At 39.7% G+C, this 21964-nt stretch overlaps 1 protein-coding gene across 1 annotated transcript; it reads left to right on the top strand.

Annotated features, from left to right (window-relative positions):
• The first annotated feature begins 672 nt into the window (after positions 1-672).
• On the top strand, positions 673-21749 carry RRP15 (ribosomal RNA processing 15 homolog). The gene is given in 6 exon segments (XM_030269139.4): positions 673-858; positions 861-930; positions 4144-4421; positions 6229-6326; positions 7139-7340; positions 21148-21749. Coding segments are annotated over 6 exon segments (969 nt in total). The 5' UTR covers positions 673-690; the 3' UTR covers positions 21301-21749.
• Positions 21750-21964: the final 215 nt, after the last annotated feature.

Genomic DNA, 21964 nt, shown 5'->3' on the forward strand with positions numbered 1-21964 from the left:
AAATTATTAAAAATGTCTAGCTAGAAAATAATTAATATATATATTACATGTATTATATATGTTATATATAACATATAATATATAAATATATAATATATATAAAATAATTATTAAAAATACAAATTTTTATTTATATATAAATAAAAATTATATATAAATTATTAAAAATATATAAGATAATTACTAAAATATTATATATAACATATAATATCTAATATAAATATAAAATATGTATAATTATTAAAATATATAAATTTATTTTTATTTATATATATAGTTAAATAAATTCTACTTCTATATAAAATTATAAAAAATGTCTAGATATAAAATAATTAATATATATTACATATATTATATATGTTATATATAACATATAATATATAAATATATAATATCTATAAAATAATTATTGAAAAATATATATAATTTCTTTATATATATATATAGATATATATAGATATAGATATATACACATAAAAATAAATTTTATATAGATATATAAAACATTTATTTTTATCGTTGCCACGTCCATGCACAGCGGCTCCCCAGGGTGGACGGGGACATTCAGGCTGGGCTGGGCTGGGGGGTCGCGGCCAGCCCTGTGTGCCCTACCTACCCACGGGCCTGCTCGCTCTCCCCACGGGCCTGCTCGCTCTCCCCACGGGGCTGTTCGCTCTCCCCACGGGGCGTATGTGCCCTCCCTACCCCCGGGCCCGTTCCCTCTCCCCACGGCCCATCCCGCCATTCCCGCTCGGCCCCGGGCCCGCCCCGGAAGCGCCGCCCGCCTGCCCGGAACCCGTGGGTCCGGAACGCGGTTTGGCGGCGCGGGGGCCGGGCCGGAGCGCGGCGCTGGGAGGACCGCGGGGAAGATGGCGGCGGCCGTGGCGGGCCCACGTGGGCGCGGGGCCGCGGACGCGGACACGGACAGCGGTAAAGGCAGCGGGAACGGGGTGGGGCCTCTCTTCTTCTGAAGCATCGCCGGCTGCCGCTGTGCTCCGTCTCTGACCTTGGTGGCCTTTCCTGCATGCCCCGTCCGAGCCCGCCGGTGCGTCCTTGGCCCTTCGTCTCCCCCGCTCCGGACCCGGGCCGGGGCGGTGGCGGTCGGCGCGGGGAACGAGAGCTCGGCCCCGGCCCGGCCGCCTGCCGAGGCCCTTCCCAGCGGTGCCTGGTGGCTGCTCCTGCCCGCCCTGCGCTGGCCCTGGGGCTTTTCCCGCTCAGCCCGGGGAGTACCGCCAGCAGCTCCTTCATTCCCTCCAAAACAGCTTTCGCTGCCCTCTTTCTTGGGAGAGAGAGGGGAACGGCTGTGCAGAGCTGCACGAGTGCCGTGTCTGCCAGCCAGGATCTGCTTCTTCTCGAAGGAAACCCCTGGGATGCGCTCGTTCCAGCGATTAACCCTTAACGCACTGCTCTGCAGTTCTTCTCGCCTCCTTGTGAGGGTGTACCTAACCAGTTGTGATCCCTTCTTCATATTCTGTCCTGTGACTGGGTTTCTTCTTTTCTTTGTTCCGGGAGGAGTCAGGGTTGTGGCCGTTTGGAGCTGTGGCTCCAGCGTTGGTTCTGTTTGGTTTGAGCGACAAAATTGAATCCAAAGGGAAGCGTTGTGTGGGAGCTTCTTTCAGAGCTCATTGCTGAATGTTGGCTGTGTTTTAACTGTGTCTACACCTTGATCACTGAGCGAGTTTAAAAGAGGGAAGTAGAAAAATGTGGATGTGTATTTCACAACACGCACACGCAGAAACAATTAGAACTTTTTTTATTAAATTTGTGCCGGATATCAGCCTTATCTATTCAGAATAGGGTCCCAGGTCCTACTTTTGATTAAGATAATTAGTTTAAATTATTTTGAAATACCTCTTCTTGATCTCATGCTGTTGATTGATACTCTGATGTACTAAAGAATGAATTATGGCTGGTAGTGGAAACTTTGTTAATTTTTCTGTAACTGTTGAAAGCAAAATGTTGTTGGTATTGTTCTCCCATTTTATTGGCAGATGTTATGTAAAGGAAGTGATACACGCTTTAGCAAATTTCCTTTTTATAAGTCTGATCTGTTTTTCATGGCTAACTGCAAAAGTTGGTCCTAAGCAGCGTGGGGAATTCAGGCTTGGACTTTTGGTAGTTGTTAGCTTTTGTGTGTGTAAAAAAAAGTCACAAGCAGGGGTTTACTCCTTGTTTAAAAGCTAAATAGCAACATCCTAGCATGGACAGGGCCCGGGGTGAAAACTTGCTGTTGTTTTACGTGTAGGAATGAGGATGTAGTTCCTACATGTAAAATGTTGTGTGATGCTGCAGTTACTTATTTGCAGGCAATGGTTTGAATTTATTTTTTATTGGAAGCAAATATCTAGAAGGATATTAGAGGATGAAAAAGATGCCTTTAAGTAGTTACTGAATGTGTTGAGAAAATTTGCCACTTCTAAATTCCCAATTTATAGTAAGGACTGTTGGAAAACACCTCCCTAATTTATTTTGAGTGGAGGATGACATAGTACTGTGTTTGCCTTGGTGGTAGTAAAAGTCATACTGACAGAGATAATGACCAAGTATTCAGTAATTATTTCTCTTCCACGTTTGTTTTGTAACCACTGACTCTCAGTTCTTTCCATCAGGATACCTGAATGCTCCCCAAGCCTCTAAACATGCCTGGGCAGTAGAGGCGTTGTTTTAAATTGGTCAGTGCCACTGTTGTGCTGCTGTGTTGTTTGTGAAGATTTTCTGGTTTAAACAGGCACGTGGAGAATACAGAATAATGAATTAGTATGGCAGCAGAGTGTATGTTTATGGTTGCTTAGTAATTAAATAGACAGTTGATTAATGGGGAATATCATTAATAGCTGCCTGCATGGTTTTATGGAGAACAGATCTTGTGAAGCACTCCTGGCTTCAATCTCTTAATGGTTTGGTTGATAAAGGTACTTCATGGGATATAGGAGCACTTACAAAGTGAAGCACTTGGCTCAGTAGTACTGTGATTTAACATTTAAATTTTCCTTTTTAAGGAGTTTGAGAGTGGTAGATCGATGAAAGTGAGTCACATGGGGAATCTGGGACTGGGTGGGATCAGAAACCAGCTTCCTTCTGTTCAGCACTTGATTTTGCAGCCTTGAAAGTTGTATATAAAATAATTAATTTAAAATTTTATGTGGCACAGATATTACTGGAATAGTAGTTAATGGTGGCAGGACTCTGTGTATGCTCTGCTCTTGATTACATGGTGAAGTGAAACAACCCAGCATATTTTAGCACACTCTAAACCTGCAGCCCATTTTATTCCAGTTAGTCACCTGCACTGTTAAAGACTTCTATTTTTGTAGTTTGACCCACTGAACAGAGTAATGAGGACTAACTCTTTGTGTATTTGTTGTGCCATAAATTTGGCTGTTTTCAGCTGTCTTAATTCCAAACTTTGGTATTGTAACTTCAGTTCCTTCTTTTATTTTGAACGCCTCATAGGGGTAATGAAGTTTGACTTTGGGGATGTTTTATTTGTGTGACTTGAGCAGTTACTTACTCAGAAAAGCTCAGTGCCTCTGGTTTCTTTTGAGCCTGACTACTGTCTTGATGCTGTATTCCACAGAGCAGTCTCCCCTGGGTTCATTGTGCTTAGGTAATTGTATTTTTGCTGGCAGTGTTCTCTCTGTGCAGGTTTTGCTGTCATGTAAGAAATGCCCTGCAGCTTCAGTTTCATTCTTGTGGCTGTTTGCAAACACCAGATGTCACTGTTGCAGTTTCTCTGTGAGTGTGTACATACATATGCACACGTATTTGTGTGGATAGGAGTTTACAAGGTACACTTTTTAAACTGGAAAATAGACACACTTTCCCCCCACAATTACCAGACCTAAACATAAAAATATTCAATAATCTAATAATAAGTATCCAAGGCTGCCTTTTCCCTTTTGCCTAACCTCTTTCAATCACTTTATATCATCACTGAGGTAGGCAAGCACTTGCACTGCATAGTTTCTAATAAATTTAGTATAATGGTGTATGCCTGCTAGAGGAATTAATTGTAGCAGCACATTTACAGCAGAACTTGGAGAACATTTAATGTAGAGCAAATGGCACTAGTGAATGATTCTTACTAGAAACAATTCCTGATACTTTTTCTTGCTTTTTTTTTTTTTTTTTTTTTATCCCTAGGTTCTGAGTTAAGCTCAGAACTTCCAGAAGACAGTTATTCTTCAGGAGGTGAAGCCCTGGATGGTGATGATGAAGATGAAGCAGCAGCCCCTGGCAATGTGGCTGAAAAGGCAACAACAAGCTCCAAAGATGGCCCAAGTTCAGGATGGGCAGATGCCATGGCAAAAGTGCTCAACAAAAAGATTCCACAGAATAAGTCCACCATCTTGGCCAAGAATAAAAGCCTGGAGAAGGAGAGAGAGAAAAAAAAACAGGAGAGGCAAGAAAAGAAGATCAGGGTGAGAAAAAGATGCAGTATTCCATGTGCAGTGGCTGTCAGATGGGCTACATGCAAGATAGTCTCAGAGCATCGTCCCAGATTTCTGCTGAGGCTGTCTCAGTTGTGGAGTCTCCCCTTCACAGTGATCTTGAGTAGCTTAATTTTTTTTTTACTTTCCAGTCATGCTGTGTAAGGTTTTTTTCTATTACTGCTTCTTCTGGGTCATCAAGCAGGCTAAACTTTGGCAGCGGGAGTGTTCCATTCTGTCAGCTTAAGGTGCTTTCTTTTTTGAGGGGGTGAAAGCAGCTACTTTAAGTTTGATTTTCTAATTGGCGTTGTTAATTTGGGGTGAAATTCACTTCATTGGCATTACAAATTGAAATTGTTCTTTACCCCAGAAGGTGAGAGGGAGAAAGAGAAGAAAATTGCTTCCATTTAAATTGTGCTGTGACTTCCAAAATCAAGGCCTCTAGGTTGAGTTTGCAGTAATCACTGATGTGGTTGTGCATGGTTGTTTGCTCCCCTCAATCATTTTCCTGATTGGAGTTTTCTATTACCATGTCAGTGCCCTAAATTGCTTCTGCTTCTGAAACTGATGTGAAGAAACCAAACCATGTTGGCAAGTAAGTCATTTGTTTGTGCCTTGAGTGGAACTTTTAATTCCAGGCTCTGATTGATTTACCTTCAGGCTAGAAATACATTAATAGTTCTAATGTCTCATCCTCCCAGTTCTGTTTCTGTGGGATAACCAGGTTATTCACCTGGCAGTCTGGGACATGCTGCAGTTGGGCCATGGCTTGCCTTTTAAATACAGAGAGCTTCAGTACAGCATCTGCACAGTTATGGTTGTCCTAAATACCTGCTCTCATCCAGTAAATATGTGAGAATACTGCAAAACAGAGATGGGCCACAGGTCCCCAAATTGACTTGTTTACTTAAGAAAAACTTGAAAGCAATTTGCCTTTCATTGATTTCTTGCTGATGAAAGGTAGGATAGGGCAGTTCTTTTGATCAAAGGCCAAAACATGGTGATAAACCCAGAAATTCATAGTAGTCTGCCTGGAATTATAAAGATAAGGACTCTGAAATTCCATTAGAGACTTCTTGCATAAAACAGATTTAATGGAACATCACCAGGCATAAAACACTGTTAAACTGTTCAGAGGGGAAGAAAAACTTACTCCTAAAGCAGAGGTCATGAAATACAGTGGTCTCCTATTGCAGCAGAAACAAAGCTGATGGGTTTGTGTCTGCTGGTAGGAAAAGGGGATCAATTTGGTTTTGAAATGGAGAGCCTTCAAAAAAATAGACCAAAAGCAATACTGTACACATGACTTGTTGTCTGGTGGACACTTGGTGCTCTTCCTTTGTTAGAGTTCTGCCTGTTGCACTCTTTGCTGAGTGTCACTTTGGTCACAAAACTGGGACCGGTTCTGTAGGGGGAAGTCAAATTCCCAAGGCTCAAAATGCGGCATGCCAGTCTTGATGGACCCGGGATTTTACTATGTATAAATTTCTCTTTGATCAGCTTGTGAAGTCTGGGATTTGAAGGTGGTTTTTGGATAATTTCCTTGCTCAAGGCAGTCTGTGTGAAAGCATCTCTTTCCTAGGCTTTTGGTACTGGAAGCAGATGACTCTCTGAGATTTCAGTGTGGCCTCTATTGTATCAATGCAAGAGATCTGTCCAGCCCTGTATTGGAGCTCCTTTTACTTTCAACCAAACTGAACTTTGCAGATACTTTTTTTCCTCCTGCTACATACTCTGTCAGATCATGCTGCATTCTCAAATGTCCGTGTTGTTTCACATAACAATATTTATAATGCAGCTCGAAAAAAAGCGGGAATGGGAAATGATGTGCCGAGTGAAGCCAGATGTTGTCAAAGACCGAGAGAAGGAAAGAAATCTTCAGAGAATTGCCACAAGGTAAAAGTTTTTCTGAATGCTTTCCTTAAATATATGTATATCAAAAAGAGGAGGAAAAGGCCTGTGCAGGTAATCTGTTTCCAATCAGATTGAACTCTTAAGAAGTGGCTAGCAGGAGCCGAGAGATTTATAGACAGGTCTGCATTGTACAGTATCAAGTTCAACAAAAGATTTCAGAAGCTTTATGAAAGAGTAAAAATTTAGATGGGAATCTAATGTTTGCTTAGCAGAAGTGCTTTGTTGGATCCCCTCATTTTGTTAATTTAATGCCTTAAAAATGCAGAACAGTTGTTTCTACTGTTCTGGTGTTTTTGCTTCTCCACAGAGGATTCACCAGATCCACAGCTGTGAAGTTCAGCTGTCTGTTCACATTGTGGTAGTCTGGTGTCACAGAACTAATTGAACAATTTGATGTGCTGCCTGTATGTCCTTAATCATTCCTCTGCCCTATCCCCCAGCTTCAACTGACATTAAGAAACTTGCCTGAGTAATTTAATAACTGATTTTAGGACAAATAACATGCTCCCAAGGATGAAGCATGCTCAAGGATGAAACTGATCTCTGTGCCATATTACCAGGCGTACTTCAGAGTCTGAATAGTAGATTTGTTTGCTTCCGGTTCTTAGCAGTAAGTATGGAGGAGGAGTAAAAATAGAAAGTCCTTTATGTTAACCAAATCGAGTTCCAGGTAACCATTTTGAGGAGTTAGAAATCATCCAGCATCTGCACTGATTAGCTTTAGTAGGGGGTTAATTTTTGTAAAAGGAACTTGAGCTAAAAGATTTGCTTTGTTGGATTTTTCCCTGTCCCAGAGGTGTTGTACAATTATTCAACGCTGTCAGGACACACCAGAAGAAAATGGAAGAGGAGGTGAAGAAAGCTGGGAGCTCTGAGTGGAAGCGTGCTAAACTGATATCTTCTGTTTCCAAGAGAGATTTCATTGATGTTCTGAGAAACATGGATGGGGCTAAAGGAGCCAAGAATCCTGCTGGAAAGGCCACTAAAAGTAAACAGGTAGGCTTCATCTGTGAGAAAAAAACACTTACAAGGTACCCTCTCAATATAATGACTCTCTGTTAACGTGCCTGCTCTTCATAAATGTCTGACCCAAATGACTGGGATGTTTTGAGACTTGTGGGAGGGAACAAGTAGCTTTCAGCCTCTTTTTCCTTGTCTTTTGGCTATCAAAGTACAAAACACTGGAAGGTCTTCTGATAAGACATGGAGACTTTTATGAAAATAACTTGGTTTAGCTGTGTTTAAGAAAAGATTATGAAACACTAGATTTTATCTTGGATTTTACACCAGGCATGGAACAAACTGCTAGCTTATGGTGGGTTGTGACATTTGGAATTTAGCCAATAATAGTTAGCTCCTTGAAATTGTTAAAGACCTGGAGGTTGTCCATCTTACAGGGCATATTAGACCGTACTACTTGTGTGTCCCCACAGTTTGGTCATGTCAAACTTGCTTCCTTTGGGTGATTATGGTGTCTGAAACGGAAGGATTTGCCATACAAAATGAATACCACAATAGAACAGAACACAGATATATTAAACCTTATATGTAGGCTTTTCTTTCCCTGATTCTCTGTGTGCATTGGGCCTGGTGTGTGTGCTGTTTTGGAAAGAAGTACATTCCACTTTTTCCAAATGTGTTTGAGACACAGTGTAGTTGGACTTGTCCAACTCTTCATCAGTTCTTTCAGCTCACCAAGTAGCTCAGGGTTGAAAACAAGTTGCTCAGACACACTCTTTCTCGTATTTCAGAAGCTGCAACTTCTTGAAGCATATTTGTGTTCAGGTTTGAGCTCTGTGCTTGGTGGTGGGTGGAATACTGCAGTTGGCGCAGACACACTGCAGTTAACTAAGTGCTTTTCCGTGCCAGGAAGAAATACTTTAATCAGTTGGGAGACAGCATTTTGTCATATGTTTTTTGTTTGTGTGCACTTGGGGAACATGCTGAAACACTGCCTGGCATGGGGTGCTCATACAATTTTCATGCAAGTGCAATATTAAAGTATTTTTTAAATTCTTTGGATAATGAGAACAATTTAGCTTGGTGCTGACACTTTATTTCTCCTTAAATAATTCCAGCTTGCTGATTTGGGTGGGGGGGCATATGTATGTGTGTGGCTTTTTTTTTTTTGGTTCGTTTGTTTGTTTCTCCTCCCTTGGAATAGCAGAATATTGGAACAATGGCAGTGCCAACTACAATTGTAGTCAGCATTAAATCAATATCTGAGCAAGAACTAGGACCTTTGCTTTGTGTCACATTGTAGCAGGGCAATTGCAATTTTTTAATTACCAGGTCAGGAAACATAGATTGCAAATGTTTCTATACTAAAAAAAAAGTTTTATTTTGGCAGCATTAGTAATAGCATATTTCCATGCAAGACCTCTGGAGATGCTTTAGATGCTGGCTGGTTAGTCTTGGGTTTGAGTATCAATGTAGGTGCTGCTTTCACATCCCTTGTGCACAAAAGCTGGGGTGGGGATCAGGGTTTTTGGTTGTGTTTTTTAATTGCATGTCTGCCTAAACAGACCACCCCCCCTTCCTCTTTCCCTTGTTTCAGTGACTCTTCAGCCTTTGCTTCAGTGACTCTCCATTCAATTTAATACTGAACCAAACTCTTCAATAACTCCTTTTCAAGCTGTTCCTAATCTGCCTTATTTTCTCTTGAGACCATATCTTACTCATTTAGCAAGCTCTCCTCCTGGTAGTTGTTGAGGCTTGAGGTTGAGGCCAAAATCTGCTCTTCATTCTCTTTCTCAGAATTACACAAATATTTAGCCACTGAACAGTTCTGCTGGCCTCCACTGTCATATCTGTACTTCTTGGTCTTTGGGAGTGTTTCAGTGTAGGAAGCCTGGATGAGGCTTTTCAGTAGTAAATTCCTTGCAGCATGGTTTCAGCAGATTGTTTGTGCCATCTGAAAGCTTTTGTTTGTTTGTTTTGTGGGTTTGTTTTTAGCAGTCAAGAGTATAGAGTGTATTCATTTTTTAAAAAGGTGGGGGGGAAATACATTTATCTCAGCAAAAACAATGGAAGAGATGCCAATCCCAAAATCCAGGCACTCTGCCATCAATTAAAAGGCAGTCCAGAACAATAAAAACACTACCCCACCCACATAAAACAAGCAGTCAGCAAGAAAAATGGCAGAAAAAAAATTTACCAGTGAAAGCAAACTTTTTTTGACTCAAGCCTTGTGCTGTGACATGAGAGTTGACTGTATTTTGAGAATGGGTGAAAGGATTTTCTTGCTCTGCAGGAGTTCTTGAACGCAAAATTTGCTTTGTATTTTTAAAAGTTTGGCAATTCCTTTCAAGTGTCAGGGGTTGTTAAAAAAAAACCCTTATAAAGCTGTGTTGATTGACTATTTAGCCAAGTATATTTATGTGTGAAAAAAAAAAGAAATTAAATGCTCTGTAAAGGCCCATCTGCAGAAGTATGATTTCAAAGTATCATGACCACTTTTTACATTTTGTTCTCTATTTCCATCAGCTTCATGTGTTCCTGGGAAGGGCAGGTAACCTGTGCCCCACTAGAACATTGTTCATAGTCTTGTTTACTTTTATCCATTGGCCTAAATGCTACTTGGCATATACCTACCAACATAACTATGAAGGAAAGACTGTCAGGCTGCATAAGTTTTCCTGTGCCCTTCTTGTGAAATTGTAGCCCTTCTTGGAGTTCTGTGTGCCCAGCTGGGAGTAATTATTTTTCTGAGCTGGAGCCAAAAGCTTTGCCTTTCATATCATTTGCTGTTTATCAAAGTATTTCTTAATCCTTGCTGAGCCAGCTGACTTGTGTAATATTTTTTCCTGTTTTTTTTCCAAGTTACTGTGCATGATGCTTGCCTCTGGGTAAGATCATCTAATTTCTCTCCCCTCAGCACCTTGTCTGAAGCCTTGCAATGTGGGAGAAAAATGAAGTCATTAAAAAAAAAATAAAATCCCACTTGTTTGTGTTCAGATGGGCTTTTTTTTTAAGTTTTGAGGTGGGTTTTTGTTGGAATCTTTTACTGGCAGATATGAGAGCTTTCAATTTGTTCAACCCAATCCTTCCACACGAGCTTTTCATTTCAAGATATGTTGGTTATATCTTCCTGTAAGACAATACAAGAAACTTTATTAAATTACAGGTTTAGAAAAGGTATGTATCAGAAGCTCTGTTTTTTCAGGCCTGGAGAATGAATACAGAAGTTGGTAGTGGCACTAAAGGATTCCTTGTAGGAATTGATTTCTTTAGTTCCTTAATACAAGGTGCTCTTAGGAAGTACCCCTGCATCCAGGGTTGAGTGAAGTTTATGTTCTCTTAGAGTTGCACAGATGTCTTGGCTAATGTAGGTCTTGAAATCTTAATTGTAAGAAAACAAGGAAATTCTGAGGAAATTCAGAGTTATTTTCGTTGCTTGCTGTGTGTCAGTGACAATTGCATCTTGACTTTTCTCTTGTGAGTTGTGCTGGTCCCTGTCAAGCATTTTACTGCATGGTAAAACATTTTTTAGTGACACATAAACAACTGGCATGAAAGTTACAGATACTCTTTATGACAAGCATAAGCTGCACTTACTGACCTTTAATTTTTTATTCGGACTTTGTAGCATGATTTTGCTTCAACTTGTAAGCTTTCTTAAACCAGATCTGTTGCAGAGCATTTCAGTGGTGAAATTAAGAGCAGGATTTCCTGGTCTACTTCAGTAACCATGATCACCATGATCCAAATTCTGCAAGGTAATCTCTCTGTGAGCTAGGCTGACTACATGACCCGGAGGTACAATTTGCTTCCTGTGTTGTGATGGCATCTGGAAAAAAAATTGGTGCATTGGTCTCAAAATGGTACCTATTCTAAAATAAATTATTGATGGGAAGGAAGATAGGTGGAGAAGAATACAAGTGCTATTTCATAGCAGCTATTGCTTATATGGGACTTAAAGTGCTTTTCCAGAAAAGTTTCTTCTACCTCAAGCATATTTTATAAATGCTCCAAGTATCTGGTAAGTAATTTGTAAGGACAGTGATTAGAGTCAGACTTACTATAGATTTTTTCTTCTGTTCAAATGACTTTCTTTTAAGCTGTAGTTTGAAGGTTGTTCGAGGGCAGGAGGAATACTATGCTTCTGACTTTGACCACTGTTCTTGCTGGGATACAAGGAGTGCCAGGGAGGCTTTCATTTTTTAAGTGACTGCCTTATATTCCTTGCAGCTTCTTGAGTACTGACCATCAGCTTGGTCTGTTTCTTTCCACTGCTTCTGCAGTGTAGAAATAGGCAGGGTGAAAAAAAAATTGTTTTCTTTCATATACCTCTTTGGAGTGACAGTAGTCTGAATAGTTGCTTCAACCTGTGTTAGGAAATTGTTTCTGAAGTGTGGATGAAGGCAGAGATGACTTCTGGAAATTTGGTAAGGTGTATCAACACCTCTTTTAATCTTAACAGGAAACTTCCTTATGTACAATGGCATTGTAGAGTAGCAGAAGTTTATTACTGCAGCTGTTGTGTGCTGGTTTTACAGACCTAATTGAAAGAGTAATCAGGCATGCATGTATTCCAGCAGATTTGAGGGGGCAGCCAAATATTAATTTATTTCAGCTGTAGCCAGAGTAGATGTATTCTCCCAGTTTTAATAAATGTCTTCCCATCACGTGCACAAAAACTTTCAATTTGGATTCCTTTGGATCCTGCATTTTTATCAGTTTTTCCTAATTGTGTGTACATTCTCTTGAAGGTCGCCCCATATATGTTTGAAGCTGATGCTTTTAATGAATTCTTTTGGTTTGATACCAGAAAGTTGCTGACAACTAATTGTATGCTGTATTTTTCGGAATAGCCTTAGGGATAAATGCAGTGCAGCCTACTACTAGTTTGCTGTATCCTATATTCCTTATGTTCTTTAAGGTAAAGTGTTGTTGTGCAGTACTAGAGGTTGTTGCATGGTGACGTTTTTAGTTTAAATCTGTTTAGAAGTTGTGTTAACTTAGAGAGTTTGGGTCATCAACAGGATTGGGTTGTCAAGCTCAGTTCCCTGACTGTTGTCATAGCAGTTAACGCACATCTGTGCTAACATGGGAATGCAGGACTTTGTCAATATTTAAATGTCAATTTAAATTTGTCAGTGTATCAATATTTAAGTTTGATTGATTAGATGTCAAGAACTTGACACTGTAAATTCAACTCCACATAAGACAATTAAGGGTCATGTGAAGGACAGTATTTTACTAGGCTTACCCTTTTTCCTGTGCTTTTATATTCAGATATCCCTTTCTGTCCTCTTTTTTAGATATTTGATCAGAAATCAGGAAGGAAAGAGTCTGTGATTTTGCACTTTGCTCCCATCTACCTCTTTTTTTATCCTCTTTCTGTTCTGTGTTCCTGACAGGTTCTTTCTCCCTGCACCTGAGGGCCAAGCAAGTATCCTGTGCCTAATGCAGGAGCGGCCCGGACAGCTATTCCCACAGAAAGGCCAGTTCCCTGTGTGTCATCATGAGTCACTCCCAGTTCAGCTGAATGCTGCCTGCTAAGATACAGATAGTGTGTGATCAGTGAGGACAGATATCTTAAGAGAATTTGGATGCTAAATGCCTATTGCATCTACTGAGGGGATGACCTGAGGTTTGGGGAGGGCCATCTTGCAGATATTTATAACTTGTTCAGATCCAGGCAAATGTTCATGGAGATAGCAAAAGGTATGTTGCTAGCTCCAAAACAGGTCCTTAATTAATTTTTAAGTTTAAAAAGAATTAATGATGCAAGGTTTTAGTGGGTTCCTGTAGAAAATGTCTTTTTCTTCCTTAGAGCTGAAGACAAAATATTTTAAGTTCGTCTTTCTGTGAAAAGGAATGAAGTGGTTATATTTGAAACATTGCAAAATCCTTCAGCATGAAGCAGTTGAAGTTTAGCAAATTTTTAAATTAATATAAACAGGGACTTGTGATTGAAATGTCAGGCAATGCTGAGACAGCTCCATCTGTCATATTTGAGAGTAACTTGCCTTGCTATTTGTTTATTAGTGCACAGGATACTATGATTTGTTTTGTTTTCCCAGATGATGTTGCAAGGCTTTTTTTTTTCAGTAAAACTATGTTTAAAACAACCACACTTGAAAAACTTCTGGCATGCATCTTCTTTTGATCTTCCTGTGAGCATACAAAGCACAAAGAGTCAAATCCTATTAGACTTTTATCTGGTAAATCAAGTTGGAAGCCTTATAAAAGCAGCTCTCCACTCTTGGCTTTGTTCATAACTCTTATAGGCAGGGCAGTGTACTTAGACAAACATACATCTAAACATTTCATAAAGTTTTATAGAAAAATGTTCTCTGGAAGTAAGACGGTTTGGGTGGAGCTTGTCTATCTGAATAAATTTGTTTCCCCCTCTGATAATTTGCTATTAGAAATTATCATGAAAAGTGATTCCTTTACTTTGAAGTTTTATTAAGGTATAAAATGTGATTTCCAGAGTGTGTGTGTTATAAATGACCTCTGTGGGTACCTACTAATCTGTTTATCTTGGTCAGTAGACTTCAGGAGTGGTGGATCAAACTGCTTCCAGCTTGCAATGGTTAGAGGGTTGCTGAGTTCAGTAATTTTTTTTTTTTTTGTACTATGGGAAATCCTGGCCAGTTTTTAATGAATGTTTCTGAAATTTACTGAAAGATTAGAAAATGTACTTTTAAAAACCTGGTTAGTATTACTAATTACACTAAAACTGCCTCTTGGAAAGGTCTCATGTCTTTTGGTTTGCTGCTGAACTTTGGTCAGTGGTCTGCAGGTGATCTGTGTTGTTTCTTCTCCACCTGCAGCTGTTGGGATTGTCCATATAGAAAAATAGAGATGTGAAGGTCAGAAATGCAGAGAAAGGGTAGCCAGATGTTTCAGATAAGGGATTGGGATCCTGGGTGGTTTGCATCTTCCTTCATCAGGCTTCAACTGCTTTTAGAAAGCAGCCTGCGAGTGTTGAGGGGTATGGTCTGTTCCTTAATGAGCTTGCCTCTCATACATGGCAATGTGAGGGGAAATTACAGGAATATAAAATCAGAGAAATTTGGATTTAGAGACCTCTAGGATATGTCACAAAAACCATTGAAGTAAAAGCAAGGGCAATGACTGTAGGGAGATGAAATCAGACAAGCTGCTTACCAGACATTAAAACATTATTATTTCACATTTAATAATAAAATTACATAAAGGTTAGTTCCTTTAGACTCTGTTTTGGTTTTTTTTTAATTCCTCACCCTCCTACCTCAAAGTTTTTTGGATACTTACACTTCTTCTGGGATGCAAAAGTGAAAATCCTGACTCTGGAAGAGGAAGCTTTTTACTTGCCCCACTTCCTTCTCACCAGCTGTTCTGTTAGATGATTTCTCAAGTGCTGGAATGGGTAGGCATGGTCATTACTGTAGTAGCCTTTATTGTTTGAGACAACCTTTTGGGACTCACCCCATTATGCCTCTTGCTGAATCGTAATGAAAAACAGTGGATGATTTTAGCATCGTTTGCTGGAAATAATTTGAGTGATAGTCATATTATTCAAAACATTGCAAGCTGCTAATTTATTGTTAAAAAAAAAAATCAGAAATACTCCAAGCAGTTGCAGTTCTGCGTGTTTCCTTACTGGGCCAGCAGGCAAGCTTTTATAACAACTTGCAGAAAATTTTAGGTACCCAGCTGAGATAGTGCATAAGTGTCTTTCAAAAATGGGTGACATGTGAGAAAAAAAATCTGTTGTGACTGAAAATGTTCATCTAAAGTAAACTGTTGAAATACATGAGGATGTGACTTCTGAGGGATAGCACAGCACAGGCCTTAATCTTGACTGCATACTTATTTACTAGGCACTCCTGCTGTATCTGTGTATTTTCCAGGTACACTTAGTGGTTCAGGAGCAACTTGCTCCTGGTGTAGCATGCCCATGCTATACATCATCCTCATTAAAACATGAAGAGAGTCGTGATGCCAGTGTGGCCAAACAGGTCTTGCAGCAGCATGTGGTGGAATTCCTTGTGCAGCACAGGGGTTTCTGAGATGGCTGCTGTCGATGGCTGGAGTACAGCGCAGGCTGAGGAGTTCCAGAGCGTCCTGTGTGCAAGAAGGGCCCTGTGTTAACCTTGAATTCTTAAAATATTTTTGCTTCTCCTGACAGAAATAATAATTTATGAGGTTTCTGGTGAACCAAGCCTAAGGAAATCTGTTCTCTCATAAGCTTTTTCTAAGATTCTCTTTGCAACTGAGCATTTAATAATGATGATTCTGAATGTTCTTCTTTGCTTAGGCCCAAGTTTATACTTGTTTTTAGAAATTCTGTAATTGAGTTCTGACCCCTCCAAAGCTGGGCCATGTTTAAGCCTCTGCATGCCAACCCAAAGCATTCCTTCTCATTTACACATCCCCAGTTGTAGTAAACCCTAGAGGAGGATGTGAGGATGGGGAGATTCCTCGTGCAGGTCGTTAAGCTCTGGGTGGTCTTCTGGCTGTGCTCAAAAGGAAAATCACTATTTGTTGTGCTTGTAGTAATAATTCCAGTGTGTTACTTTCAGAGAAGTTTGAACAGGAACAGCAGGTCTCAAAACACCCTGTAAAAAAATTTCATTCTTAGATTTATTTACTAGAATTGCCAGAGCAGATTCTAGTGTATATGAGAAAGCTTGTGATCTGAGTAAATCCCCTGTGCCACTGTTGATACCCACAGTGTAGTGTCACTCCAAGTAAACCAAGGCAGTTTAGTTCAGTTGCTCTAATTTCTCATTCAGAGAGAGAATGCAGATGGGTATTGAATAACCCACCCTAAGGAATAAATCATTGTGCAGAATTATACTGCAGCAGAATAGATTTCTGTTGTGCAGTTCACACGTTCTGCAAGCTTGAAAATGCTTCACAGAGTGAGTTGCTATGAGAATTCAACTCAAAAGTTCAAGATAATAGCGGTGCAGGTTGTATTCTCAGTTTGCAGATTTGTGAGGTTTTGGGATTCTCAGTTTGCAGATTTGTGCTGTTTGGGATCAGGCTTACATAGGAACCTTTTTTAGAGTCAAGACTTTGCTGCAGTTCAAATCAGATGAAGTTGCAGGCAGCACTAATGATCAAACCCAAGTATCATTTTCCTGTTAAAAATCATTACATTTTGTTTTCTGCTTACATTTCTGCTTTAGATACTTTGGCTGCAGTATTTTTCATTTCTTCTCAGCCTGAAGGAAATTTATTTTCTTAGCCTGTGAGCTTGTATATAGCTGAAAATTAACTTAGGAGAAATGATTATGCTGGTGTTCTTTGCTTTTCATTCCCTCCCCCTATTCTGCCAAGTGGGAGTTTTATTATTTTTATTATTATTATTGTTATTTTAAATCAAGATTTAACACAGCTCAGTGTATGCCTGTGCTGTTTGGGTTTTTTTGAGCTCAGTTTACACGGACTTGCTTGGGGATGAGAACCAGAATAGAGGCAGTCATTCAGAGCAAGATGCAGGCTGACAGGGAAGGTAATTGTCAGATGTATGTGAGAATGTGTTCTGGCAGTTACGCTTTTTAACTTCTTGGTCATGACAAAAGCTTTGCTGTGTCTCAAGGTCTTAAATGTTTGTATTGAGCAAAACAGAGGAACCTGGGGAGGCAGTTCAGATTAATTAGACACGTTAGAATTGTTTTCTCAGTGCTTAAAGTTGTTGCTTGAGAGATATTTACATTAGAAATTCCTTGCCTGACAGGTACAAATAAACATTTATTGTAGGTGATGGTAAAGAGAGATGCCCCTGCAAGCTCTGGCATTTCATCTTATACACAGAGCAAAGGCGTGGGGGTCCAGGGTTGTAATCCCTAGGTGTGAAAAATGTTTCTTTGTTAAAACCCTGGAATTCCTGTCTTCTTCTGGACACAGCTCTCAGGGAATCTCTGTGGTGGTGTAGGTGTGTTTATTGCTTTGCAGATGCAGAAGCTGGAGTTGCTCAAGTGACCCAAGCTGGTAGACAGTGGAGTGAAATTCTCTTTTGTGTGATTTCAAGGCATATCTTTTAATGCCATTACTTACCAGTAAGCACTATGGATTTTGGTCTGCTTGAGTGTAAGGTTCTGAAAAGCTCGGGCAGGTATCATCCTGCTTCAGAGGGGGCAGAGAGGATTGATCCCACACCTTGGTGTCAGTGCTGTCTGCCACAGCTCCAGTGTTGAGTTTGGCAGGTCTCAGTTAAATATACTGTCTTGTCATTTACCAAGAGCAAATTTTGTAGCTCCAGTTTTTTGTGGTGGAAAAGAAATGAATAAAAACATGGAGATTTCTAATTTGATTTTACAGCTGCTGCTGCTTGCACGAGGCTTTCATAGACCAAGTCCTTTAAAAGCATCCAGGAGGCAGTTCCAGCCTGGATCCTGCAAGGGTCAGCTGCTTATTCTGAGTGACAGAACTCAGCTTTGTTGGAGCTTAGTTTGGAGCTCTTTTTGGTGGTTTTATTAGGACTTGGCCAAGAATTTCAGTTCATCTTGTCCTGGTGCATATTTTAGGGAGCATGTCTTCAAAGCAGAATTAGTTTAGGAAGTATGCTCCCACTACTGAGCCCTACTTGTGACAAACTTCAGCTAGTGCTGTGATAGCCTAGCAAGTAGGCAAGGTTTTTTGTTGTTGTTTTGTTTGGTTTTTTTTTTTTTTTAATTCATATGAACTCTTTTCAAGTGGACTTTTAAAGCCATCAGAGCAAGTATCAGCATTAGAGTAACTACAGTGCAAACTTTGGTCTGCCTTATATCAGCTTTTGCTAACAAGTTCATCGCCAGCAATTAGTAAAGCAACAGTGACTCTTGAGGTATTTTACTAATTACCGCCTCTCAGACCTTTTGAAAAAGGTTGTCACACCCTTCTGGCAAAGAAAACCCAATTCCAGTGTATAAAAGAGGAGAGGGAAAAAAGCAACGCGAGAATTTTTCACTCCTTGCTTTACTAAAGGATTCACATTATGTAGCATTACACTCTGTTGTTTATATAGCCTGCTTTGTTTTCATTTGGGGATGTTCAAAGGGGACTTCAGTGTTGTAGTGAAATGTGCATGAACAGCTGACTGGGAGTTCAAAAGCATTTGTGTAGATTGAAAGTTGGTTTATTTTCCTTGTGCCAAGAATCAGTTTTGTTTTATTTAGATGAAACTAGATTATGGCATTGAAAACCCAACTGTATTAACATTCTTATATAAAGCAAGTTGGGAAGTGATGTTACAGTTCAACTAATTGTTAATTATACAAATATTTTCGCTGCATATTTTCTTAAGACTTCGGGAATGTTTTGTGATGCAGTAGATTTGGAGAGTTTTTATTCTGAGGGGAAAATAAGTAGTAAATGAGTTAGGAATGAAGATACTAAATAAGGTGTTTTCTTCAATTGTAGGCATGCTTAAAATTGATTAAAAATTTGCTTTCAAGCATTTAATCTTCATCTTTGAGGCATGAACATGCTACCTCTGTCTTTTTCCTTTGAGCTTCTTGTAAAACTCTATTCAGGCCTTTGTGATGCCTTACATAATGGGTAATGCTGTGGAGGATCAGCATCCCTCTTTTGTTAAAGTCCTGCTTTTGTCCTGTTGTTCACTTGACATAGCCAGAAAGAAGGGCTAATGGTTGCTGAATAGTAGCTTGTGATGAATTTGAGGATTTAGCTTCTCAAACCCTGAGCCTGCAACTGTGCTGATAATAATCTACTCCTTCTGTGCTGTTTATAAACCAAAACAAAATAAGAAAAAAAATTCCTGTTCTGCACATCTGGGAAAAAAAAAGGAATTCTGTTTGGTTTATTCTTGAAAACAAAAAATGTAGATTGTTTTGCAAGAAATATGGGATGTTTCCTTTTTAAGTATTTCAGATTCAACTTTCTTAAATTTCACTGCTCAAATGTTGATTTATCAGAGATCTGGGATTAAAAAAGAATTTGGTGATTTTTGTGATTTTTTTTCTTAAACTGCTCTCTACTCTGCAAAGGCAAACAGGTACAACTGCAATACAGTTAAAAGGGGGGAAAACAGTAGTTACCCTCTCTTTGCATCCCAGAACAGACTACCTTTGTTTGCACTATCATAACAATATAGATGAATTTCATGTGAAAATGTTAAGGTCTGCCTAGGGACCTGCCTTATCTGTAGCTGTTTAATTCCAGGTAATCGATTGCCCCTTCTGAGATGATTTTGGGTTTAACTAGGTGTTTTAAGTGGGTGTAACACTTGAAGTAAACTGCTACAAGAGTGGTGAGTGGTTAGGAGGCACTACCCGTGGGAAAAGGGGAATTGTTGGATGGGAGTAGCCATTAATGAGAGCATCTGTGAAGGCACAAAAGCAAGCCCGAAACCAAAAACCAGTGAAAACATCTTGAGGAACTGTAGAGTTTCTCTTTATTTGAGCTGGGCTCTGGCAAATTCCTTTTGGGAAGAAAAGTTTTAAGACTTACCCTATTTTTGTGAGGGCAGTGTTTGATGAAGAACTGCAGAAGTCACATGTAGCATTTCTGCTTTGATTATCTGATAAAAATACATACCTCTGTTTGGCAGATATTTTGCACTCAGATAACTTCTGATGGTGTGATAGGACATGTTTTATTTACAGTAATGGACTCACATTCTTCATTTCTCTTTTCTCCTGTAATCAAATTCTGTATGCTGCTCTATCCCAAATATTGATTCTCACAGGCTTCAGCTTAAACATGCAGTGGTTTCACATGCTAGATTCATGACAGAGAAAAGGTGTGGACAGATGTCTAAGGTGATCATACATTTACTGCAGGTTTTGAATCCAGTAGGCAAATCCTGTCCACAGAGGATGCTGAGGTCCCTTCTTTGGAGCAGGGGAGTGGGGAAAGCCTCCCTGGCGTACCAGTGTTGACTTTATTTTCAGAGACCCTGCAGAATTAAATGACTGTTTCCAGTGCAATTCCTAATTCCATTTTGGTAGGACAATTTTTTGCTTGCCTGCTGGACTCTGAGCCATGTTGTTCCTCAGAAATGTTTCGCTGCTCGGGCATAAACACTGAAATAAATCCTTCCTCAGTGCATTGAGCAGCTTTCGGTGTTTTCCTGCGGAAAGGATGCAGGCAGAGCTTCCAGCTGCTGTTTGAAAGTGTTGCCACAGGATGGGAGTGTTGCACTGCCCAAACCTGATCTGTCACCTCCAGAACCACGACCAAGCGCTGGTTCCAGCGCTAACCTGAAACCGACTCCCGACCCTTCTCTTTGTTACTCGCCAGCCCGTGCAGTGGGCCCCGCGTTTATACACTTCCAAGAGGTAGGAAATTTGGAGTAAGGTGTTGTTGGCTTGCTAAGAGTAGCTCAACTTTGTTTCTTTTAGAGGCAGCTTTGTACCATATGACAAGCCCAGGTAGTGAGGTAATAATTCACATAAAGGGGATTTGGTTCACGTATCACCGAATATGTTAAATATTAAATTTGGGGGGGGGGGGTTAAGCCTTTATTAAATCCATATTTGTGTTTTAGAAATGTGCCAAGAAGTGTTCTAATGAAGCAGCACCTGGGGGTTAATAAATGATATCATGAATCCATTCTGATTGCCAAGAAAGATTTTAATAAAGGAAGCCATGCCCAGGGTTGACTGTTTCATCCATGAGGAATAATTGTTTTGTTTCCATATTTCTTTTATTGGTTGGTTAAAACAAGTTTGCATTTTAGCATCAAGTCATTTTTGGTTGTTCTGCATGTTTCTGTACCATTTGCACAAAGACCTGGCCCTCAGTCTGCTGATTGTAGGAGGTGTTATTTTGATGGCATGGAGACCTTGCATCTTTTACTGCCTTTTACATTTATCTCGTTCTTCTGATCTTTCTTCTCTTCCCCTCAAACGTTCAGGGTGAAGTGAAGTCTGAAGAAGGGCCAGAATGGAATATACTGCGTGATGACTTCATGATGGGAGCATCTATGAAGGACTGGGATAAGGAAAGTGATGGAGAGGGCAACAATGAAGAAGGAGGTGGTCTGAAACAAGAAGAAGACAGTGACTGAATGAAACTGAAAACCATTCAAGATAATGTTTTATCTTCTTAAGTTTGTTTGGATAAAAAGTCAACATTCTATGAATGTACAACACTTGGAGGATACCTCTTTTAAAAAAGAAAAAAAAAAGACTTACACAACCTTGGAGTGTTTTCCCCTCCATGTCAAACTTTTATTTAATATAGCTCCATTTGCTATACTGAAATCCTGAAATATTTTCCAAAACAAGTATAATTTTCAACATATTTCCAAAACATTTTGTGCAGTCAAAATAGTGGCACTTGCCCAATGAAAGATAGATTTTGCCAAGGTCATTAAAAGTTTACACATTAGTCATGGCAATTGATGTATTAGTGTGCCTGCATTTCCAAATCATTGCTGCACTTTGAAAAATTGTTGCAATTTGCAATAGAAATGACTTACAATAAACACAGAAATGCTGTCACCTTGTAAAGTTATTGGACTCCTATAGAGTCTTTACTACTTTGGCCAGAAAAGGTTCTGTAGATAATGAAGGAAAGTAACCATTAACGTGATAGTTCTGGTCTTGGAGCATTAGTTTGATTGGAGACAGCTCTGGAAACAGAATTGTAAAGGCAGAGACTTGACCCTACTGATAGGGTTTAGTATTTATATATGTATATATATATGGTTTTTCCATTGCAAGTCTGAG

This window comes from Taeniopygia guttata, chromosome 3, assembly GCF_048771995.1.
Source record: "Taeniopygia guttata chromosome 3, bTaeGut7.mat, whole genome shotgun sequence".
NCBI classification, from domain to species: Eukaryota; Metazoa; Chordata; class Aves; order Passeriformes; family Estrildidae; genus Taeniopygia; species Taeniopygia guttata.